General features: G+C 35.4%; 1 protein-coding gene across 2 annotated transcripts; it reads left to right on the top strand.

Moving 5' to 3' along the window:
• The first annotated feature begins 2,156 nt into the window (after window positions 1-2,156).
• On the top strand, window positions 2,157-13,635 carry LOC127795021 (WAT1-related protein At3g28050-like). 2 transcript variants are annotated; one of them, XM_052326420.1, is made up of 8 exons: window positions 2,157-2,253; window positions 2,356-2,883; window positions 2,991-3,053; window positions 3,156-3,272; window positions 3,582-3,819; window positions 3,931-4,092; window positions 4,178-4,329; window positions 13,121-13,635. In XM_052326420.1, the coding sequence occupies exons 2-8, from the start codon at window positions 2,693-2,695 to the stop codon at window positions 13,263-13,265; spliced, it is 1,068 nt and encodes a 355-aa protein (XP_052182380.1). In that variant the 5' UTR covers window positions 2,157-2,253; window positions 2,356-2,692; the 3' UTR covers window positions 13,266-13,635. The 2 variants fall into 2 exon arrangements, 1 of the variants encoding a protein (XP_052182380.1); XR_008021730.1 differs by adding an exon at window positions 4,860-5,103 and having other exon boundaries at window positions 2,169-2,883; window positions 13,121-13,268.
• Window positions 13,636-24,741: the final 11,106 nt, after the last annotated feature.

Raw genomic sequence — 24,741 nt, forward strand, 5'->3', positions numbered from 1 at the left:
ATTTTCTCTTTATAAATCTTTTATGTATTTCCTAACTTGTGAGCTAGGGAGCCTACCAAATTTTGATAGGAAGTTTATATTTCTAACGTTTATGCTAGAGAACTCATCGTGCGTGGTAGGAGATTTTAGTGAAGTGTTTCAAATCCTTAGTGATAAGTTAAGGTAGTGAATTAGGCTTAGTTTTGCCGAACCACTATAAATCCGTGTGTCATTTATTTTGGTTGTGTTTCATTGTTTTTATATTTTGTGTCTAATCCTCCTAAAAAGTTTTTAATTTCTCAATCATCCAATCCATTCCTTTCTTGAGTTATGGTGCCATTGCTATACAATTATATTACTGTATCTCATATTTTTATTTCCAATGTTTATTATGTAAATGACCTGAAACATAATTTACTTAACTTTAGTAAGCTATGTAAGGGGTATAAATGCATATTTAATCAAAATGAATGTCATGTAATGGATACAAAATCAAATAAAGAAATATTCACTAGAAAAAGAAATGGAAATGTGTACATAATAAACCTAGGAGATATCTTAAATAATGCATGTCTTGTAGCTATTAACAATAGTCAAAGTATTTTGTGGCATAAAAGACTAAAACATGCTTTGATATGCAAAACTTTGAAAATTGATCTAATAATAGGAATTCCTAAGATTAATATTGATAAGGAAAGTTTTTTGTAACTCTTGTATGAAAGGAAAACATACAAGGTCTTTATTTAAGATGAGACACATGGTATTGATCCTTTTGAAATGCTTTATAACTTTATATGAACATATGAAGACACAGTGAGGAAAACTACGTATTTTTGGGTGGCAAAAAACGATAGGGAATAGGAGAGGAAGCTGTGGTAAGTAAGTGGATGAATGGATGGATACAAATGAAAGCATGGATGAAACATTAAGAAAAAGAGAAGCAAAAGAGAAAAAATTATTACTGATAGAATTTAAAGTGAGGATTAAATTAAAAAAACATATTTTTTCTAGAAAATATTTTTAAAATGTTCTCTAAAATTTAATACAATTTTAAAAAATAAAAAATTTATTTCTCATTCTCCAATTTAGAAAAAAAAATATTTTGAACATAGTTTTTAATTTTCTACCTCTGTAGAGATATTTCCTAAAAAAACTAATCTAGTTTTTCACAAATAAACAAGCCTTCAAATTTTGTATGGAAAATAGCTTTCATGTATAAAGTTAGAAAATTTAAAAAATTCACATGTTTTTTAAATTTTAAATTTTAATTTTATAATTAAAAAAGTCCTAACATTCATTTTTCAAAAAGTTTAGAAAATATAAAAAATGGTGTTTTTTAATTCATAGGCATAAAGCTAAAAGAATAGAAAAATATTTTATTTCTTTTAACAGGAAATTAAATTATGAAATAAAAACTTAAAAGGTGGGAAAAATGATGTTTTTTTACTCCTAAACACACTTTTAAATTTCTATTTTATAATTTGAAAATTTAGTAATTTGAACATGTTTTTTAATTTACTGTTTTACTTGAAAATTTTTTTAAAAAGAAAAACTTCAAAAATTAAATCATAATATAAAGTTAAAACTTAAAAATTAGGACTGCGTCCTCTTTACTTTTTAATTTTTAGTTTTAAGTTTTAAATTCATTTTCAGTTTTTAGTTTTGGTAGTCTATTTTTAAAAAATTAAAAATACGTTCTCTTTGTTATTTTGAAAAATTATTTCTTAAAACAGAAAATTAGAAAATATGTTCTTTTTAAAATCTTAAAAATAATTTTTTAATAATATTTTATTCAATAAATTTGATTATTTAATAAATTAAAAATATTTAATATTAATATATTATTAAAAATATATATATATTTTAAAGTTTATGAATTTTATAATATTTTTTTATTATAATAATAAAATATAAATAAATAAATATGTTTTGAGTTTAAATTTTATTTTGAATGAAAATATTTAAAATAATATTTTATTATTTTAATTTTTTTTATTTTTAAAAATAATAAAAAAACATATTTTTATTATTTTAAAAATTAAAAAATAAAAATAACTTGAAAATAGGAAAGAACCACTCCTTCTATTTTCGATTAGAGATTCAATTATTAAATAAAAATTAGAATTTAAAAATTAAAATATACTTTTGTAACTAAAAAACCCTAAAATATCTTCCACGCCCAATCTGACCTGTGTTTCTTGCCGTTGCCTCTGTTGCTAACATGAGGCACTGAGGGTGATGATGAAGCATCGAGGAAGAGTTGAGATTTGAGAGGTAGTGTGTTTGTCTCTCTTAGGCATGTATACACGCCGCCGCCCCCCCCCCCCCCCCCGGCAGGTTTAAGTTTTTGTGAGTTCTGCTTTTGAAATGTTTCAGCAAATATGGAAGATTGTGTTGAAAGGAACAAGAAGCATGATTCATGCTCCTCTATCGTGTTCGGTGAACCCCAGGAAACATGCCAAGGAAGAGGACAAAAATTGATAACGAGCGTCTGCAAATGGGGCATGGCTCAAATTATGTTCAATTAAAATATAACCTTGAATACAGTCCAGTCCATCTGAGCACAATTATTGGGGTCTTGAAAAGTCAAAGTAGCTCTTTTGGCATATAACAGTGTCATCTTTTTCGGTGGGCAAACAGAAAAACCAATCTGTTCTCTTCTTCTTTATTTTGTGTGTGTGTGTGAGAGAGAGAGAGAGAGAGAGAGAGAGAGATGGGGTGGAAGTCCTTTTGGTTGGAATTGTTGCCATTTGCAGCCATGGTGATGGTGGAGTGCTTTGATGTTGGCCTAACAACACTGAGCAAAGCAGCCATGGCCAGGGGAATGAGCCACTTTGTCCTTGTTTTCTACTCAAATGCTGTTGCCACTCTCATCCTCCTCCCTTCTTCATTCATCCTAGAAAGGTAAATAACCCCTTACAATGCTATGATATGAAAACTTGAAAGATGGGAGTATCCATACCAAATCTCATTTCACTTGCTTTGAATTGGTTTCTTGCTTTTTGCTGCAGAAGGAAGAGACCCCCTCTCAATTTCTCTCTGCTCTGCAAATTCTTCCTGCTCAGCCTTATTGGGTCTGTGAATGCACTCTTAACACCTTCAATTGATGAATCATAATGTGGGTTTTGCTTTTTCTTAGAGAATTAACGAGGTTCGTCAAATGGGATCTTTTATAGGATTACTGTAATGCAAAACTGTGTAGCCATTGGGATTAATTACAGCTCTCCGACCCTTGGATCTGCCATGAGCAACCTGATCCCAGCTTTCACTTTCTTGCTCGCTGTTATCTTCAGGTTCTTGTCCTCGTCTTTTCTTCTTGAACAGGGATCATTCTTTTTTTTTTTTTTTTGGCAAAGTAATATTATTGCACAAATGTCGTTCAATGACTCAAGTGTTTGACACACTGCACAGTTTATGACCATCTGATTCCAGAAGATTTGGAACCCATAGCAACAAATTTCAACAAATCTCCTAGAAATTTTCCAGAAAACCAAATTAAGAAAGTGGTTATTTTGTACATGAATCTTGCACTTGATGGCCCAGAAAATGTGTTGAAACCCAAGCCAAATAACCATAATTTGTTTTTCTTTTTCCCCCCTTAGGATGGAGAAGTTAGACTTGGGAACCTCAAGAAGCCAGATTAAAATCATGGGCACCTTGGTTTCAATTTCAGGAGCCTTGATAGTAACTTTCTACAAGGGTCCTCCAGTCGGTTCCTTTGAAGTCCAATCCTCTCCAATTTCTGCTTCTAACACGTTAGCAACTCAAAGTAATTGGGTTCTTGGAGGCCTATTTCTTGCAACTGCTAGTTTATCTATCTCAATATGGAACACTTCTCAGGTAATACTCAAGCCACAAGGGCAGTCAAAACATAGGTACTGTTTGGATTTGAAACTAAAAAAATAATTGTTGCAACCAGTGACTCGTCTCTTTCTCATGCCTATTTTGCAGGCAGCACTTCTTAAAGGATACCCGTCAGAGCTAACCATTGTTGCATTCTATTGCATGTTTGGGACCATTCAATGCACAGTAGTCACGTTAATTGCAGAAAGAAATAACCTAAATGCTTTGAAGCTAAGGACTAATATCGAGCTCATAGCTGTTATCTACTCAGTGAGCATTTAAATAAATCTTAGCATTCACTAATTTCCTTGATGTCAACAATGGTTTCAAGTGTCTTAATTTGCCTATTTTGTAGGCTGTTTTTGGAGGTGTTGTAACATATTCCTCACAAACATGGTGCATACATAAGAAAGGACCTGTGTTCGTGGCCATGTTTAAGCCAGTTAGCATTGTCATTGCTGCTTTATTCAGTGCTGTTTTCCTTGGCGATACACTCTATGCTGGCAGGTATAAGATTCATCTCCCCACACTACTCTCATAAATTAATCGTTAAACTCCTGTCATGTTTTTCTTTTGGGACAATGATTTCTCTATATAAATGTTACAAAAGAAAATGCTATTAGAATAGTATGATAATAACATTTTTACATTAGGAGTCTTTTGTTAGAATTTTGTTCTTCTTAGTATATGGTCCTATGTTACAAATTTCATACTGCATTGGCTGCTGGTACATAAAAAGGAATCTTTCCATTTCATCTATTCTACCATTTGGGTGGGTACCCAAACAATATGATGTTTTGGTTGATACCTTGCTGTCTCAATCACCGGTATCTCAATTCTCAAAATATCAGTTTCACTCTTAACTCTTTACTTTTTCTCTCTCAGCCACTCCCTCACTCGCACTCTTCACTGCTAAGTTTTTATTTTTTTATAGAATAAATTGCACTAATCACCCTTGAAGTTTAGCATAATTGCAAGGACAGCCCTCATATTTTGAAAATAGTAAAAGGTAAAATAGCAGATTCTGATTTTTTCAGCATTGGTGGAAGTGACCAAATTGCCCTTATTGAATTGAATGAACGAGATTACTTCCTGCCTAGTCTTGTCATGTCATCAATGCGGCAACTGAAAGGTCTATAAAAAACTATGACCTGTCTAGACCTTTCATTTTAGACTAAACTTTCATGCGTGCACACGAGAGAAGAGAGGAGCGGGCTGAGAACCAAAGGACGGTGGAATCCTTTGGCAACATTGGAAGGACACAGGCAATTCAAAACGGAGGTAAGTCTGCTACTCCCCCTTCAAAAAGGAGAAAGATGTTATTGTTTTGTGTAACTTGTGTTAGAGAATGGGATTGAGATGATTTGGAGAAATTTTTTGAAAAATTGTGTTTTTCAAATCTCCAAATTAATAAGGAAAACTTAGGGTCAGCATGATTGCATTTTTATTTTTAGTTTTTTGCTTTTATTTTCAAAATTTTGTGAACACAAAAAGAAACTTTGATTGATTACTAATTAGTCTGTTCAAATCTAAACTAACTGGATTTGATGGATCAACTCCATATCATTTATAAATAAACTGGATCTCATGGATCTAGTTCAAGTTGAATTTGGGCTAGATCCAACTCATTGACAGGCCTATCTGCCACTCTTTCAATTGCTCGGCAGCTAGGGTGGGGAAAAAAGCAAAATACAAAAGTAACAAAGCTGAAAATAAACACAATATTGTCAAACAATATGTTAAGTTTTCATCTTTCTAAATAAAAACGATGAACACAAAAAGACTAAAAAAGAAAACTGAAAATCGGAAAAAATAGAAAGCTCTCTCAAACAAGCCCTTAGAACTCATTTTAGGTGTTTTTCAAGTTTAGTTCAATTTTGGAAAACTGCGTTTTCCAAATTTCCATTTTTTGTTTGAACAAGTTTTATATTTGAATAAGTTTTCTAACTTTTCATTTAAGGTGGGGTACTTTATAGAAAATTGGGTTGTATTCCACAGCTAAATAACCCCTAAAATTTCCAAAAGCCCTACAATTTTCTAAAAACGAAACCCTAATCCCTAAATTTTTTGAAAGCCCAAACTTATCCAGTAATCCCTAATTTTTCATAAACCTAATTTTTTGGAAAATTCTTGATTCATATGTAAACCCTATTGCTCAGAAACTTTAATTTGAGAAAATCCTAATTTATTGGTGAAACCCTAAAAATTAAAGAAAACCCTAATTTAGCTCGAAAACCTTCAATTTATGGGAAACCCTTAAATTAAGGAAAATCCCTAATGTTGTGTAGACCCTAAAATTGGGGCAAAGCCTAATTTGGAGAAACCCTAATTTATATTGAAAATCCTAATTTTAAGAAACCCTAATTTATCTCAAATATCCTAATTTGAGGTGTAAACCCTAAAAATAGGGCAAGCCCTAATTCAAAACCTTTGTTTCCCAAAATTATTGTTGTGTGTCAGTAATTAACAGTTGACATGAAAAATGATCTGTAATACTTGAGTTTCATACCTCTAATTCTCATATTGTTTGTTAGACAAGCTTTACTTGTAGGCACCGCACTCAAGAGGGAAGGTGAATTGTGTGTATAAAAAATTTGTTTTGAAGCATGGTTTTTGAAAAAAAAAAAAAAAAAGGTGAGTATTATTAATGATGCTGTAAAATTTTTATTTGGAGTCTAATGCAATAAAATGCTTTGAGAAAATGTAAAAGCACAAGAGACAAGAAGATTTTAGAGTGGTTCGGCTATCCCTACCTTGCATCGACTACTCTAGCACCCCACTAGAGATTTCCAAATCCACTATAAATTATTTAAACAAATACAAATGCTAGCAATCCACACTAGCCCTCTAGCACATCCGCTAGGAAATAAACAAAATACAAGTTTAAAAGAATGAGTGATGTAACTCTCAACAACAAAACCATCTCTCAAAATTTCAACAACAAGAAGCCTGAAAATAGAATTTATAGAGAATGAATCAAGCCTTGTGAAATAGAGAAACACAGTGTGAACATTGTAAGCTCAATAAAACAGTAAGAATTTTAAAACTGAAAGCTTTAACACTATCTCTTCTTCAATCTCTTCATCTCTCTTATCTTGTCTACTTCAAATAGCTGAGTATATATAGCTTTTGACCTCTCTTCATTTAATATAGACATTGGAGGTCAAACCTGCAAGTTTTTGGACTGCAGAAAAGTAGCTGTTAATAAATTTTCCGACAGAAATGGTTGACAGTTTCATAAGGCAGTCAACTATTTATTTCAAAATTTTGAAAAACCTGTCAACAATTTTTCCAAGACTCAAAATCAATAGATTGTTTTGTCCTTGAATAGTGATCCAAAATGTATGCATTAAATGGGTCTACTTGTTTTAAGGACTAGTCAACAATTCTAAAGAACCATTTGATAGTTTCAAAGAAGAAGTTGACAGTATTACTTGTATTACTGATAATCGAAAGGAATTACAAGACTGGAAATTAACAAAATGAAAGAAATTTGGACATTTGAGAAGTCCACGCTCTCCCTCTATATTCACCATTATATTCCCTACCTTCTACTCTATTTGCTTCTCTATTTATAGAAATTTGTTGCTCGCATATGCCTCCCCTTCTCTTCCCATTCTATCCCTTAACTGAATTTGTTATCTGCACATGCACCAATTAGTCTTCTCCCATTTCAGTATCCCTATTCTGCCCTTATTTCTTACGTCTTTGGTAGCGGAATGTTATGGGTTGCCTATCAATACTCCCACACAGAACTCACCTTGTCCTCAAGTTGAAAAACAGGGAACTATTGTAGGGTTCCCAGGTGATTCAGGACCAACTTTGGCTTGGAGTATGTGAATCTTGTCTTAAATTTGCTAGGTTGTCTCCATGATTTGCGTTAGACTCGATGGTTGTAACACCCTAACCTTTGCCTTGATTTCTAGCTTTAACCCGTTAACAAAGAGGCCCTCCAGTATGGCCTCTGAAACTTCGCCCACCAGGGCCGCCAAAGTCTCAAAGAGGAGACGGTATTCCCGCACGGAGTCATCTTGCCTGAGGGCCAAGAGCCTCTCCTCCATTGATCCCTCATGCGAAGACCGAAATCGTTTACGTAGGTGGATCTTCAGCTCCTCCCAACTCCTAAATCCCCTTCTCCGTTGCTCCCATTGGTACCAAGCCAGGGCTCCTCCTTCAAAATACAACGTTGTTGTTTCGGTTTTCTCTTGCTCCGCCAACCGATTCACTTCGAAATACCTTTATGCCCGAAACAGCCACGCATCTGGGTTGTCTCCTCTAAAGATCGGCATCTCCAATCTTCTGTTACGGACTTTCCCTCTCCAATTTTCGTCACCCACTTCTCTTTTTTCCCTACTGTCGCTCTCAAAACCATGGGTGATCCTAGAATGCAAATTGGATTCTGGTGTGGGTTGCTCCAGCATCCCCTTGCACTTCCTATCTCTTTCTTGTTCTTCCCATTTCGATCTCATGAGGCTGAATTGCTCCATCATGATCGACATATTCTTCTCCAAGCTCTGCATTCGCTGCATCTCCGATTTCAGCGAGTCTAACCCATTGAGCAATCTGTCCATCCGCCCCTCCAAGACTCCTACTCGCTCACTGAGGTTTACTATGGGGATCGATTTTCTGCTCTAATACCAAATGATAGGCTACTGATAACAGTGTAGCTTGAATTACTTATATTACTAATAATAGAAAGGAATTATAAGGCTGGAAATTAACAAAATGAAAGAAAATTGGACATTCGAGAGGTTCACGCTCTCCCTCTATATTCACCAAAATATTCCTTACCTTCTACTCTATTCGCTTCTCTATTTATAGAAATATGTTGCCCGCACATTCCCCCCCTTCGCTCCTCCCATTCTACCCCTTAAATGAATTTGTTATCTGCACATGTACTAATTGGCCTTCTCCCATTTCAGTATCCCTATTCTGCCCTTATTTCTTACGTCTTTGGTAGTAGAATCTTATGAGCTGCCTATCAAAATGGGATGTAGTTCTTCTCTTCACTAAGACAATGTGGTTTGCATCTGACGTAACCTCTGCAAAAACATTCGTGTACACATCTACCTTCTAGGAGTATGCCCTCTTCCCATTTAACCTCCATACATGATGGGAATCATAACCATAAGAACTCGGAGAATTCCAGAGACAAGTCTCCATCATCAACCAAGTTATTCCACCACAGATATGGCCAAAGATAAGAGAAAATGTTCCATGGGAGCAGTATCTAGCTCAATACTCCCAAGAAATCCACAAACCCAGTCTGAGTATTTTAAGGATCTACCATCAGCAGAAGACCCAGATCAACCATCAAGTAGCCAAGCCCACAGAAGCAAGTCATCCCCAGAAAATGAAGAACCAAACCCTGACTTATGGTGGGAACGAGCAGGTATCTCGTCTAACCCATATGATTCAAACACTCCAAGCCCAGAATGTAACCTTGGTATACTGTGATCAAGCCCAGGCCCAAATCCACTACAAAGAGCAGTGCAGTCAACCCTCTTGCCAAGCAACATCATGCATGATGTCACCTTCCATTATCCGAGTCCAGCTGTCTACCTAAATTATTAAAGTTTCTATGTATTATTAGTGTTTCGACCTCACTTGCCCCCCCCCCCCCTTTGTCAAAAGAGGCACGTGACCCTGTTAGTATGCTTTTTACTTTCGACATGTTTAATTGTGTCTGTATTATTGTTTGTCTTGTTGAGCCTGAAACTCATAGTGCTATTGTATTATTATCATTGTCCGAAGCATTCAATGCTTATTGTAAGTAACATAGTGCTTCTCCTCCTCTATATAAGTAGAGCTTTGCCCCCTTTGTAAGACATCAGAAGCTAGAAATAAAATCCCTAGTGTGTTTTCTTATTCATGGCCTTGTAAACACTCTCTATATTTCTTTGTTTAGCTTCTCTCCAATAATGGAAAAACCATGAGCAGAGTATTGGAATAAGTATGCTTTGCAGTTGCCTCTCTTTAGGATCCTCTGCATCAGAGCGTCTCCTCTACTGGCCCAATGATCCTAGACGACCAAGGGTGGAGTTGCATGCAAATAGATTTGAAATGACATTTAGTTGCATAAATAGTTTAGAACTATCCTTGATGTTTTCTATGCATTTTAGGTTTAAAATGTCATGCAAATTGTATCACTTAAGGGTCCATTTTAGTGGAATCCTTACACCCATACTTGATATTGATCCTGATCATATATGTTACTTTGAGCTGATGACTGCTTGTTATGGTGCTGCATGTAGAAACAATCCTGCTGGTAGTATAGAAATGACTTGTAATTTTAAGACAATGAATTAGATTTTTCCATTTTCTGCTTACAGAGGTGTTGTAGGCACATATTCAATAATTTTAAGACTAAGTTTCCAGGGTTAAATTTAAGAAAACAATTATGGGTTGCAGCTAGGGCCTATGATGGGGTTACTTTTAAGGAGGTCATAAAGGGGATTGAGGCTATTTCTAAGGATGTTGCCCAATGGATGATGCAACATCTGTTGCATCAGCGGGCCAGGTATCTATTCACACCATCATCAAAGTTGGACCTTGTCACTAACAATTTGGCAGTCATTCAACAATTGGACAGGGGATTTGAGGGCTAGACAAGTGCTGACATTTTCAATCTCCATAATGACCAGGATGATGGAATTAATGCACAAGAAAGTGCAGAGGCAGTAGCCTGGGAATTAAGGGTCACACCTAAGCTTGTAAAGAAGATGGGAAAAGAGCAACAATGACCTTGCAAGATTTGCAACAATTAAAATCCTGCGTCCTAGTGACCGCACACCTTAGGTTTTAATGTTGGGCTAGAGAGAGGGGGGGAGGGGGGGGGGGGGGTTGATGATGCCTAGGAGAAAGAAAAAAAAAACTAATCTCAAAGAAGGAGAGAGAGAAGTTTGACGATGCTTGGGAAAAAGAAAAAAACTAATCTCATAGAAGGAGCATAGGACTTACCTTTCTTTTAGACCACCTGTATGGCCGTCTGATGCTGATTCCACCACCTTTGGTTCTTTGCTCTCTCTCTCTCTCTCTCTCTCTCTCATTTGATTTTGGCCTGCTCTTTCTCTCTCTCGCGCATGCGTGCATGCCCACGCCTTTGGTTCTTGGCATGTGTGTGAATGTTTTGTTAGAAATGAAAGGTCTGGACATGTCTCAATTTTGTCCAAACCTTTTGATTACTACATTGATGGCATAAAACTAGGTGGAAATTAATCTCGTCTGTTCATTTCAATAAATGGCAATTTGGTCATTTCCACCAACACCCAAAATATTATAATCCACTACTTTTAAATATGAGGGCAAAATTGTCATTTTTCTATATAACATCAGACAAATGGAGGGGTACATAATGCTATTTTTGAAATGTGGGGATGGTCATTGCAATTATGACAAACCTCACGCATGATTAGCACGATTTACTCTATTACCAATAAGAATTGTCTAGATATCTTTTCTTTGTTCTTCTCCTTAAAATACAAAAACTTCTTTTTCATTAATTTTTTCCCGTATCTTGCATGTAATTTAGACATTATTTTATGTAATTTCACTGTTTTGCATTCCAAATTGTCTGTTTAAGATATGTTCTTGACAATAGTGAATTAGTGATGCAGTTTTTTTTCCTCTTATGTTATTTTGTAAAGAACATTTTATTACAGTTATGCATACTTTTTATCATATATATTATTAATTTGTTTTTATTGGTATATCTAATATGGTAACCAATATTGTCCGATACTAGTACTATACCATCGCAATGACAAATCCGATATCTTGTTGGGTATGATATTGACAACTTTGGTATGGTCATTAATGAGTTGCATATTCTATACAAAATTTCAGTTGAGGACGCAAGAAAGCACACATACTGTGTAGCATAATTGCCATTATGCTAGATAAGGTACCAATTATAATTGGTATGGTAGGTTAGTTGCAGCGAATGGTATTTTTGGTACCATTTTGAATGTATCATTATGATAAAATTAATAATATATTCTAGTTGTAAGTACTATATGGGCTAAGGTATTGGATATGCTATTGATATGGTATGTGATGAACATACAAATCACTCATAAAATTAAGAATATTAATTAAATAAGAATATTTATAAATTTATAGAGTGAATAATTTAAGAATATCAAGTTATAGAAAATTGGTAATAGCTAATAAAAAGTGTCAAATTGGCCCATGTACTTTTAAAAGGGCCAAATAAGCCATCATACTTTCAAACTTGACCACATTAGCCTTTACTGTCCAAGCCATCAAAACACATAATTATTTTGTCCCCAAGTCGACCATAAACCTCAAACTCATGGCCACATGCGCTTAATGTCTGTTAACAGCATTAAGTCCCTCCAAAATCAGACCATAAGCCTCAAATTTGTCCCCAAGTCAGAGCCCAAATCGAACTGAACGGAATTGTAGGCAATTACAGTAAAACACATTAAAAAAACCCAACAAAGAATATTAAAGACCAGCAGTCACGATTGATCTCACTAATGAGATTCGATTCAAAAAGCGCAATCTACCTTAGACAAAGAACAAACTCATGCCCTTACAGATTCGTTTGCAATCACATCAGAACACAATCTGCTCACAGCACAAGAAGAACCCTAGATTGAAACCACGCATGAGAGAAGTCTACAATTTCATTGCATTTCAATTTGGGCTCTAATTGGGATTTAAGGCCGTTAACAGAATTTAAGCACATATATTGCATTTTGATGGCATTTTCCCTGCTTGCAGCATGATGGTATCCGAGGTTTTAGGTAAAAACAATTTGAAGAGGTACCAGCAGTACCCAGTACCATTACTATACCAGCCGATATGATGGTTCTGTTGGTACTAATCAAATCAATTTTTTAACTTGAGCAAAATAATAGAACTTTTGTACTATATTTTCTTTAATGCAATACCGATTGGTGCAAAATGGATTTGACAACTCTATTGTGAAGTTAAATTTTACCCAAGTTGTCTAGAAAAGATGTTTATCATCAGTGTACCCATATACATGCATGCTTATATATGTTGTATATTCATGTGAGTATACAAGATTAATGAACGCTTTGTTCTGGGTATATGCATTGCTTTGCTGCATTTGTATCCACCTTCATGTACTCCTAACCTTGTTTCATGTTGAATTCATACGCTAGAATTTAGTGGTTTCTACCTTTATGGCATTTAGAAATGCACTCAAGCCGCTTTTTCTTTTCTTTTTTTTCTTTTCTGCTCATCATAGCAACTTATTAATTATATTAGCATATCTTCATTTATCTTTGTGCATGTCGGTTTGCAGTGTAATAGGAGCGGCTGTGGTTGTGGCGGGGTTCTATATGGTGATGTGGGCGCAATCCAAAGAACAAGAGAAGGAATTTGGCAGAGTCGACATGCTGCCTTCATCAGCCAAAACCCCGCTTCTGCAGGCTCAACGGGTTTCTTGACGCTTACGGGGCAACAATTATCTTCTGTATCTTCCTCGTAATTTTTTTTCCTGACAAGCCAACAGACGATGAACCATCACAGCGATTAATGTTTTAACACTGATTAGAAGTGTCAACTTTAATCTATGGTTTCAGCAGTGGAAAAGAAACACGTGTCAAGAGTCTGGAGAAGAAGGGAAATGCCATTTCTGAACAAAACTGGAGGGCCATGCTGCTTGTGTTATTGATGCCCATTTCTTGTATAGATTAGCTGCAAATCAAACATCTATATATATATCTTAAGAAACATGTATATCATTGTAATTTATGTGTCAACTGAATAAGCACGAATCCTAATGCAAAATCTTTGTGATTTTGTTGTCAGATTTCATGTGTTTGTTTCCGGTTGTCATTTTCAATTTTTTTTTTTTTTTTGTGCTCATCTCTCTCTCTTTCTCTCTTGGATCTGGTCATCTAATCTTAATTCGTATGTTTCATAAACTTATAAACGCATAAATAGGATTGTGATATTGATATGATTTCATGCTAAAAAGTAAAATTACATACCCGAATTAACTGATGATATGGATACCGTAGTCTTCTTTCATGTAACTTGAATTTGGTTTATCAGTTTTCCTCTCTTGACCTTAGTTGTAGAAAAATATTCATGATGGTTTGTGGCTTTTTGTTAATTTATAGGAAGAGAAAGGATCGGTAACCACCTTATGTAGCAGTTGCAGACGATTTCTTTAATCAAAATAGCCCTTTTATTACCACATTTTGCAATTAATTCCACTAATCAGCCCAGATTACAGTAATATATTTTACATTCTTTCACTTAGCTTGATTACTATAATAATAATGGTTGATGACATGATATCATAACATGACAAATTGTTTAGTGTGAGTTATGGCGGTCATGTATTATTTAATACAGTACACTCATTTTTATATACCAAACACCTACAACTCATCATAAACAGGGACCGCAAAAGATGGGAGATGCTAGAGAAGATGGGAGGCACTAGAGAGATACTAGAAAGAGAGAGAGACGTTGCACGAGACCGACTAGGACGTTGTGGTCACTCGATTCTTCCATTAATGCTTCTATTTTGCTCCCAAATCATTATATGGATTAATAGTGGATTTGTTTGTCATTTGATACCATGGTTGGTCATTGTTGTGAAAGAAGATTAGTCTCATGCATAGAGAAATGTGTACCCATGAGGGATAGAGATGGGGAAATTGTGCAAGCATGCATGATCTTATATGTGTGTATAAAATGGGTTTCATGTCTATGTTAATGAGTTATTGTATAATCATTGGTGAGTTGATGCTTAGAAAATGTTTAAAACATATGGTTAAATTTGTTATATGGAGTATACTCATGATGCTTGCCCAGTGTAATCTAGTGGATGGGGAGCGTTTGCTCATGATGCTTGCCCAGTGTAATCTGGTGGATGGGAGCGTTTTTTTGTGATGCTTGCCTAGTGTAATCTGGTGCATGTGGAGCATTTGCTCATAATGCTTGCCCAGTGTAATCTAGTACACGGGGAGCATTGGCTCATGATGCTTGCCTAGTGTGATCTAGTGCATGTAAAGCTTCAGCCCTTAATGCTCGCCTAGTGTAAATCCAGTACGTGGGAGGATATTAGTCCTTATGATGATATGATAAAATTGATGATATGTGATGCGGTAAAGTGTGGAAGGGGGTTATGTGAATGTTGTGAGTAGTTCTTACTTACTATGTTTTCATTACTCTATTCATGCTTATAATTCATATTACCTCTGACATGCTTTGAATATACTTGTTGAGTCTTGTGAGTCACCCTTGCTTTGCTTCATTCCAGATGAGGAAAATGGCTAAGGGAAGGGACGAGTGTGGTGGAGCTTGAGTCTCGAGTAGCTTGTGTACAATGACATCCCAACCAAAGGTCCATGGGGGTTTTTGAGGCATAAGGAAAGAGTTTATGTGTATTTAATATATTGCGCCCTTTTTTCTTTGTAATGTATGGGTGGGTAAGCCCAAGGAGACTATTATTGTATATAGAATGTGTGTAACCAATTTTGTGGCCTTGCCATTGAGTAACAGGAATGTATGATGTTTTAATTTAGTTTGTATCTATGCCATTCCAAAACGTGATAGTTACCATGTTGTTACACCAGGCAATTTTTCCTGTGATGACATTTTGCCTGTGCATAAAACACCCCCCTCGTGACTTAGGGTTTCTGAATAGGAGGAGGACGAAATCGATGGACGATGACGAAGAATCATAGGAATCGAAGGCGACAACGACGATCAAGGAAGCGAACCGAATTGATGGTGACGGAATTGACGGACGGCCTCTACTAAGCATCGGTTTCTACTAGGACTATGATGAAATCAACGGTGACAGCAAACATCAGCACCAGCTAGGCATCAACTTCTCTATAACGCCCCGTTAGTGTGTTGTGGCTACTTAGACAGTATTATTCTAAGGAATTTATTGTCATATAAAAAATAACTTGGAGAATTATTTTGGTATGTGCAAGGTGACTTAAAAGACTAAGGAGGATTTAAAGAAGTCAAAAGGAAAATGTTTGACAATTCATAAGAGCAAGCAAGACGATGGAAAATTCAAAGTCAAATGGTAAAGGAAACAAGTCAAAATAGGGAGGTGGTTGAGATACAAGGTAAATGGCTATGAAATGCAAGTAAACGACATGAAAATAAGGTGATTAAGTTAGCTAAAGTGGGCTGGGAAATAAGGAATTAAAATTAAACCAAAATGTTAAGTAAGTATAAATAAAGCCAATGTTTGAAGATGGAGCAATTTTGAGGCTGTGGAGTTTGGGAGAAGCTTTTCCAACAGCTAGGGCTCTTTTCCTTTTCATCTCTCTTCCTCTAGTGGTTGCTAGGGGTCTCAAGAAAGAGGTTTCAAGATAGGAAACTCATCTTCTTAGCTTAGGATTTTGTTTTTCCTCTATTTTGTGGCTAAAAAGATATGAAAATCTCTATGTATGGAAGCCTATAAATGGTGTTAAAGGTAAATAGGAGCTAGGGATTGATAAAGAAGGAAGCTGAGGCAAGTTCTCATCCCTTCTAATGGTTATAAGTAAAAAATTTCAGCCTTTGAAATGGTTTTTACAAAACTTTTTGTTTTGTGAGCAAAGTTGCTACATGATTGTAATTTACTTCCTTCCTTATGTTTAATCTCCTTGTTAAAGCTTCCAAAGGGACTTGTTCTCCCTATTTTGCTTGGGAATGATGCTTCTTTTGATATGGTAAAGAATTGGCAAGAGTTTGATCCATTTTGCCAAGATTTGAGCGTGAGAAGCAAAAAATTGAGGTGATTTTGGCCTCTACCAGTCGATAGATTGAGGGCAATCTGTAAACAGATTGCTTTCCAGAGAGCAATATGTCAATGCATCTGTCAACCGTTTACCCCCTGTTTTGGCCCAAATGCCTCCCACAAGCTTGCAAACCTCTTTTTTCCCTCATGAATCATGTCTCCCTATTCTTAAATGTATCCCATGCATTTCAACCATGATCATATGACTACATTTGGCCTTGTGCATGTTAATTACAAGAGGTCGTATGCATGGGTTTTGTGTGGGACATGACGTCTTTACTTATACATGGCATAGTTTTGGGATTATATGTGATTTATGATGCGTGTTATGGATGAGATCCACCAGGATATATCTTTTACGGCAATATGCTGAAAGCTCGAGTGGGCTATGATGCCAAACTCATGTCAAGCTTGAGGATACAATTAAGAAGAAATACCCCCAGTTGTTTGAAGAAATGAAGGTAGAATAGAGAATTTTTGCAATTTCCTAAAAAATTTACCAAAGACCTTGTGAATAAAGGAATGATTATTGATGATATACTTACTCTTGAAATGGTATAGATTATTTTGGGATATGAGTAACCATTTGTGAAGAGCTATAATAGGAAATTCTGAATAAAACACGTCATGCAAACGATGCATGTGTGATGGGTTCAAACTAGTGATATGTGATCAGGGTACTTAGACCATACTAGTGTTAGGGTAGTACCTATCGACTTGGGAGTATTTTGGGTTGGATGAGGTTGTTTAGAAATAAAGTAATGACTTGAATTTCTCAATTAATGATGAATTAGGTGCGAATTTCAAGGATAAATTTCTTTTAGGACGGGTGGATGTAATACTCGAGAATTGCTTAAGAATTCAGGTGTAATTATTTTGGGGCATAGGTGGAATTTTCTAAATATTTGGGGCTAAAATTTAATTTCTCAAAGTTTTTGGGTGACCAAGTGTAATTTAGAGAACTTAAGGGCTTGAGGAAAAATGACCGAAGTGAAAGGAATTGTAAGAAGGAGGGCAGAATAACAAAGGCAGTTGTGAAACCTGCCATAGCCGTTAGCTACACTAGTCATCGGCGATGAGGCCAAATCACAGTCGTTTGAGGGCGCCTAGGGCCATAATGGCCTAAGCCTAGATCTTGCAGTGCAAGGTGTGGCCGTGGTTTGTTGGATAGGCGGTCGGAGGGGTTATAAATAGGTGAGATGGTCCGAGGGTTCTTCATTAATTTCAGTGGTTAAATCTAGTATGTTTTGGAGAAATTGTGAGGATTTAATATAGGGCTTTTGTTCTTAAGGTGATTGATGTTTTACACTTGTGTTTTGTTTTGATGATGAAAAACAACATTTGGTTTTGATCCCTAAGTCATGAGTCAAGTTTTTGGTTTTCAACAAAAATCAATTTCAATATCAAGTATTATTTTGTTAAAATGAAAACCAAACTAATTACATTCTTATACATATGGAGATTTGCAAAAACAAGTATTAAGATTTAAAAGAATCTCCTTAATAATTTTTACAAATTGGTTTTGAATCATTAGATAAATGAAGTAAAATGTTTCAAATACAAAAGACTATGTTGTTGAGCCCAATTGCTCTAATAAACCTATTGTGCATTTTGATGTTTATCAAAACATAATTTTAGTAAAACTATTTTTGATATACTTAAATCCCCTAATGGATTTTTTATATGACTTATGATGGAAAACATATTTTAAGTATTATAGTATTTTGTGTATCAAAATGAACCAAGAAATGCTATTTTTTTAAGTTTGGAAGATTAGTGCATTATAAGGAGACATATAAGAAAATGTTTTCATTTTGAAAAACCATCTTCCGGTATTTTGATAGTTAATATTCATTGTTATTAAAATAATTTTTAATGAATTTTTCAAGAAATATAAGGTATGTATTTTAGGGATGGTAAAATCGTTAAATCCCGAGTTTGTACTAAAACTGAAATTCTATTTTTTTGTTGTTATGGATTTTGATTTTTTAAATATTTTTATTGAAACCAAAAGAGGATTACTTTCTTATTTACATTTATGTATTAAAGTAAATGTTCACCACATTTTTTTTAGTTTATATTTTACCTTCCATTTACTTAAACTAAAGAAATGTAAATATGTTGTAATGTATACATGCTATGGATTGTAATTTTTCTTCATCTTTCGACAAAACCTCTTCAATCTGTTGACTAAGCCTTCAAATTAGTTGACTAAGTGCTTCATCTATCGACTATGTGTTATAAATTTGTCTATGCCTTGCATCTGTTGACTACCAGTGTTCAAGAAATTGAATCTATCAATAGAAAGCCTTGTTTTTATCGACTAACAGCGAGCTATCTTGCTTTTTTTTTTTTTTTTTATATCAGTCTCATCCTAAATACTGAAGTATGGATTTTTTCGACTAATAGTGTGTATGCATTTATATGATGCTTCATTAGCCTCAATTTGTCAACTAAGCTTTCTATTTTGTCGAGTAATAGAATTAATAAATTCATTCTATCGACTAAGTGTATTAATCTGTCGGCTATGTTTTATTTTGTTACTTGATTCTGTTGACTATCTATTTTATTCTGTCGACTAACACATTTTTGTATAAAGCCGTAATGGTTAGTTTTTCATATCCCAACGGATACAAGTGGCTATATTTCTCTTGAATCTTTTGGGATGCTTGTAAATACAACTCAAGGATGATCAAGAAGGGGCTAATGGACAGGAACAGGTTAATCTAAAGATTACAAATCATTTTCAAGCTTACAAGAGTTTGGGCTTTCATTGTTGTATTTTTCTCTCCAAGGCTTCGTTCTATCTTTGTAAATTTATTCTTAAGCCTTGTTTCTATTGTGAGAGAACTTGTAACCATGAGTGTTAACTCTTAGCTTCTCTCTTACATTTGGATCATTCTTATTTTCCTAGCTTGTTGTACTAAAGGACTTGCTTTTTGAAGTAAGGGGTTGAAATACCTAGTTAGGTGCTAGAGGGTTTGCTTGTATAAGTAAGAGGTTTGTAATTTCATAGTCTTGGACTAGAAGGCCTACTTAGTTAAGTAAAAGGTTTCAGTGGTTTGGTTGAAAAATCCTTAATGAATAACTAAGGTAGTGGATTAGGCTTGGATTAAGCCGAACAACTATAAATCTTTATGTTCCCTTGTGTTTGTGTTATTTGATTTTATCTTTCCAAGCATTCATTTATTCCTCACTTGATTCACATATTTATTTTTCTTGATTTACATTTGTCATTTTATATGTTTTACGTTTTAAATCACTAAAACCTCAATTTGTATAAAAAAGATTTTAAGTTCTATCAAGTTTTTTTTAATAATCCAATTCACCCCTCCTCTTCAGTTGGTGCCATAGCATTTCAAACCTATCAGGATAAGGATCAATTGTAATATCCCAAATTTTCTAAACGGCTTAAAAGTAATTTTAACTTGGGCCATAGGTGAAATTATCAAAAGATTAGGGCTTAAGTATAATTTTTTATAGTTATAAGTACCGAATCAACTGTAGGGAATGCCCCAGAGTATAAATGTCTATGAAAAATGATATGGTCTCGATGAACATTCTGAAATAGGATTTATGATATTAAAAGAAATCAAAATTGAAATGATTTTCGGTATAGCTAAAATGCAACTATGATTTAGGCTGAAAAACCGAATGATTGTAGGGGACTTTCGGGAAGTAAACGGAACACTAAGGAGGCTTTGGTTTTGCATAAGGATCAACTCGGGAGTGGTTTCGGGATGAAACAAAGGTTTGGTGAGGGTGCGGGGATGAAATTGTCTTTATCGAGTAAGCTTGAAGTTATTAATTTTGCATTTTAAGTATCGCAATACAAATTAATTCATTGGTTGAGGTGTATTTATAGTTAATGAAATGCCTAAGTGCAGATAAGGATGAAATATGGGGATTAAATGTGTATTTTCTCATAATTATATTAGTGTAATATATATATAAGTATATATATATAAATGCACGCGTGATGGCAAGAATGGCAGACAATGAGTAATAGATATCCACGCGTGAGGGGGCAAATTTATAGCAATGAAGGGATAATTTTGCACCAATTGAGGACATTGGGATGAGGGATTGCATAGTGATTTGAGGAAGAAATTCCGAAGCACTTGTCTGGAGTAAAATTGATATATATATATATATATAGGTATGTCACATGCTTGGAGGCCAAGCCTTTTACAGAGCATTGTCTCTAAAAATTAAATAAGGGAAATGAGAGCAGTGAAAGAGAAGATCTGGCCGAGAGTAATGGAGAAAGATCGTGAGAGAGAGAAAGAGAGATGACTAAAGGCAGCTTGAAGCGGTAGCGCCGTAGGTTAGAGTTAGCAACCAGCGAGTAAGGGTGGGTGGCCATGGCGGTTGCGGCGTCGGGCGATGCTGCGAGCAGGCGAGGCGACCAGAGGTGGGGTCACGACTAGCAAGCGCGAGGAGGCTTGTGGTGGTGCTGAAAGTAAAGCAAGATCGCTATGGGGCAAGCAGCGTAGTTCAAAAATTTTGAACCTTACCCCGATCCCGGCGATTGGATTAACGTCGAAATCAAATCATTCACATACAAATAAATAAATCTAACCTTTAGATTATCGAGTCATTCGCGGATTCGAGCCGTCCAAGTGTTCGGCCTCTAACTCGTGATACGCAGCACGCGTTTGTTGGCAAGGAGAGCGGGATAGGAGTGCTAGCTCCTTCTCCTTTTCACGGCTTATGTATGGACGGAAAAGAACGCCCACGTTTCAAATCGATGCCAAAAAAAAACAGGGAAGAGTGAACGGCAATACGTTTTTCAACTCTTGAAAAACTACACCAAAAACTCTCACCTATTTTAGGCAACCCATAAAGGGATATTTATAGAGAAATATCTTAGGGTTTCTCAAACCCTAATGGATTGGGCTAGCCCATTAATTCTAATACAATTAGAATCTTAAGTGGGCTTATCCTAGTCCAACTAGAAATATAATTAAATGGCTCAAATCCTTTTATAGGTTTAAATAAAATATTTTGGCCCAAATCTAATTCAAGCCAAAATATAATATTTAATATTTGGCCCAAATCCAATTTAGTCCAAATATAATATTTGATTTAATATTTGGCCCAAATTCAATTTACTCCAAATATTAACTTAAGCCCAAATATATTTTATTTCTTATTTGCCACTCCAACAAATAGAAATTATTAAATTAGAAACTCCTTCCTAATTTAATTAATTACCGTTTTAGGAAATTTTTTCCATTATAACGACCCCTCGTCATATTGACGTCATTACGTCTATTTGTTCTTTTTTCGTGAGAACCTACGACGGCACAACTTTTTGCCGAAGTGTCTCATTTAACCATACGTCCACTCTCTTGGTTTAAGCCAGGGACCGTGCCTATTGCATATGACTCATTAGGCTTCTGAATATGTTAGCAATGTGTCGATACGAACACATAAGACAAGATTGGCCTCTAGCAAGGCGTCATGCCTACCCAATTATTCAAAAGGATTCATAATCCGCAAATAACCTTTCATGAGTATGGTTACCGTGTAATTCGATCCTCTCGTCAATGTATCTTATGTGATCTCAAGTCTGGCAATGTGTTGCTTGATTATGATCACATAAGTTTTTCTTCGGTCATCCGAATATCTTCACTTAATGGAAAGTGAATCAATAACTCCTTATTGATCTCTTTTACCATGACCATGGATTTAAAGTGAATATCCACTGAAGGCGCCTTAGATACATCATCCTCTATCAAGGGATAGACGAGTCCCATCTTGGTTATGCATTCATCTCCATAAGTCTCGCGATATACCCAACGATCGCCCATATGCAGCCTTTGTCTAGGCCCATCAAAACGATGTCAAAGCATACCAGTCTTCTTATAAGATAACCGTGAAAACCTCAGGTCCAAGGATTAGTTACACCCATCTCGTATGAGAATACCATCAACATGTAACCAAAATGGACTCTCATGGCGAGTCATGTCCAGTGACACGTTCTCCAACATTGGTCACATATATACTTGTGTAGGCATCCCCATGCCTATGAGTGTGAGACCCCCATTACTATCACATAGCAAAAACATAGCACATACAAGTCTTACCGCAATTGTCAATGTCCATTCTTAACATTGCTACGACTTGGGACATTTAATGATGTCATAAAACTGTGATGCATCATTTCACATCTTTAAAGATTAATTATAGTATACATCATATGGACTTCTATCTAGTTTCATTCGGTTATTACAATAATAACAAGAAACTAATAGAATGACTTCTTGTGAATTTGAACAACTCCTTATTCAAATAATAAACATGATTACAATTGTTAGTGTATAACATGCCCAATCTGATTGGGTCTAGAGCACCTACACTAACAGGTGCACGGTGGTGGCTAGCCATGGTGGTGGTTGTAGCGATGGGCCCACGCGCATGGGCGGCCGATGCTGAAGGTTGTAGTGGTTGTGGCCGATAACGAAGATCGCGTGGTGGCGAGGAACGATCGGCAACGGCGGGGCTGGTAGAGGCAAGCGGCTGGCGGACGCCGGGCAAGCTGAAGGGAAGTTGTGCGTGCGCAGGGGTGCGTGGTGAAGAAGAAGATGAATATGAATAAGAAGAAAAAAAAGAAAAAAGAAAAGAAAAAGAAAAAAAATAAAGAAATAAGGAAAAAGAAAAAAAAAAGAAAAATGGAGTAAATCCTAAAAAATGCTAGAAAATTTTGGGAATTTATTTGGGGCTTGAGAAGTATGCCTGGAGCCAGAAAATTAATTGAGCACGCGTTTCGAGGTTAGGGCGCCCATACCGTGAAAGCTTGAGAGGCTAAGTTAAGGTGAGTAAAATTCCCTAGAAATTCCAGTAAATTAGAAAAATTATTTTATAAATTGTTATAGAGAAAAGTTTGAGAAAATATTTGAGAAATATTTAGTTTAGATTTATTAGGGAAAATAGGTGGAAATAGAGGAAATTAGGAAAGAAATAGAATATTAATTTCTTGAATAAATATGATGGCCAGGGTATGTTGAGGATTCAAATTGAGTACATTAGAAGGCTGGCACGCGAATCAAGATATTATGAGATACGTTCGAGATAAGTGGTTCGACCCCAAAACCCAATTTTAAGTAAATGATTTTATCATGTTGTCATGCCTTGATGTGACTATGTCATATAGATTGCATTTACATGTATTGATGATGAAATATGCATATGTACATGATGATATTATTGATCATGCATTCTCATAAGGGTTTGAGAGTAGGGACCGAGATCGCTGCTCTTCCAAGGGTACACCCATAAACCTCGACCTGGAAAGGAGGCTATAAAAATAGGGAGTAGCAATAAGGTACGGTCGGTTCAAACTGAAATGAAATGGAAAAGGTCATTTTGCATCCATGCACGAAATATATTTTTATTCCCTTACTTAGATGATTTATCATCTAACTTGGTCTTTACCCTTGGAATATTCAAACATTCCAGATGGAGATAGTAGTAGAAACGAGGATGAATGAGGTATAAAATGACACTTAGCAAAGTGCATGATGAATTAAATGTATGTTATGTAGCCCATGTATTTAAGTTATGATACTTTGAATTCTGAACGTTTTGAGCAAGATAATGTATAACCTTATTCATAGTTAATGTTAAGGTTAAGGTTCGATTTTAACTTCCGCATTTGATGTTTATGATGATTCTCTTTCAAGATAGATGTGTGAAAATTTTGGGATAGATATGAGGAATGATATGGTTTAGCATTAGTTTTGAAAGAAAAAATTTTATTATTCTAGAATTGTCTCAAGTTATAACACGCCCGAGAAAGTGGGGTGTTACATTAATTCTAGAATGTTTGGAGAATTTTGGAGGTGTTTCAAGGCTTGTCCAAAAAATCGGGCATCACATAAGTCAAGCATTAAACGGGCAAGTTGAGGGTGTTTCGATCGGAATTTCAAGCCAATGATGGTTCCATCGTGTTTAGGAAGAAAAACTGAGCCAAGAGGAGAAGAAAAATTGAAGAAACCAGCCAAAACCAGGTCACTGGCAGTGGGAGGCTCACTGAAGAAGATGATCGGAGCAAGGTGTGTGGGTGTGGGCGCATGATGATGAGGAAAAAATAGAAGAAAAAAAAAGGGAAAAAAAGAAGAAAAAAGGAAAAAAAATAGAGAAAATTGTAAAAAAAAATT

The sequence above is a fragment of the Diospyros lotus genome, chromosome 2, assembly GCF_014633365.1.
Source record: "Diospyros lotus cultivar Yz01 chromosome 2, ASM1463336v1, whole genome shotgun sequence".
In the NCBI taxonomy this organism is placed as follows: Eukaryota; Viridiplantae; Streptophyta; class Magnoliopsida; order Ericales; family Ebenaceae; genus Diospyros; species Diospyros lotus.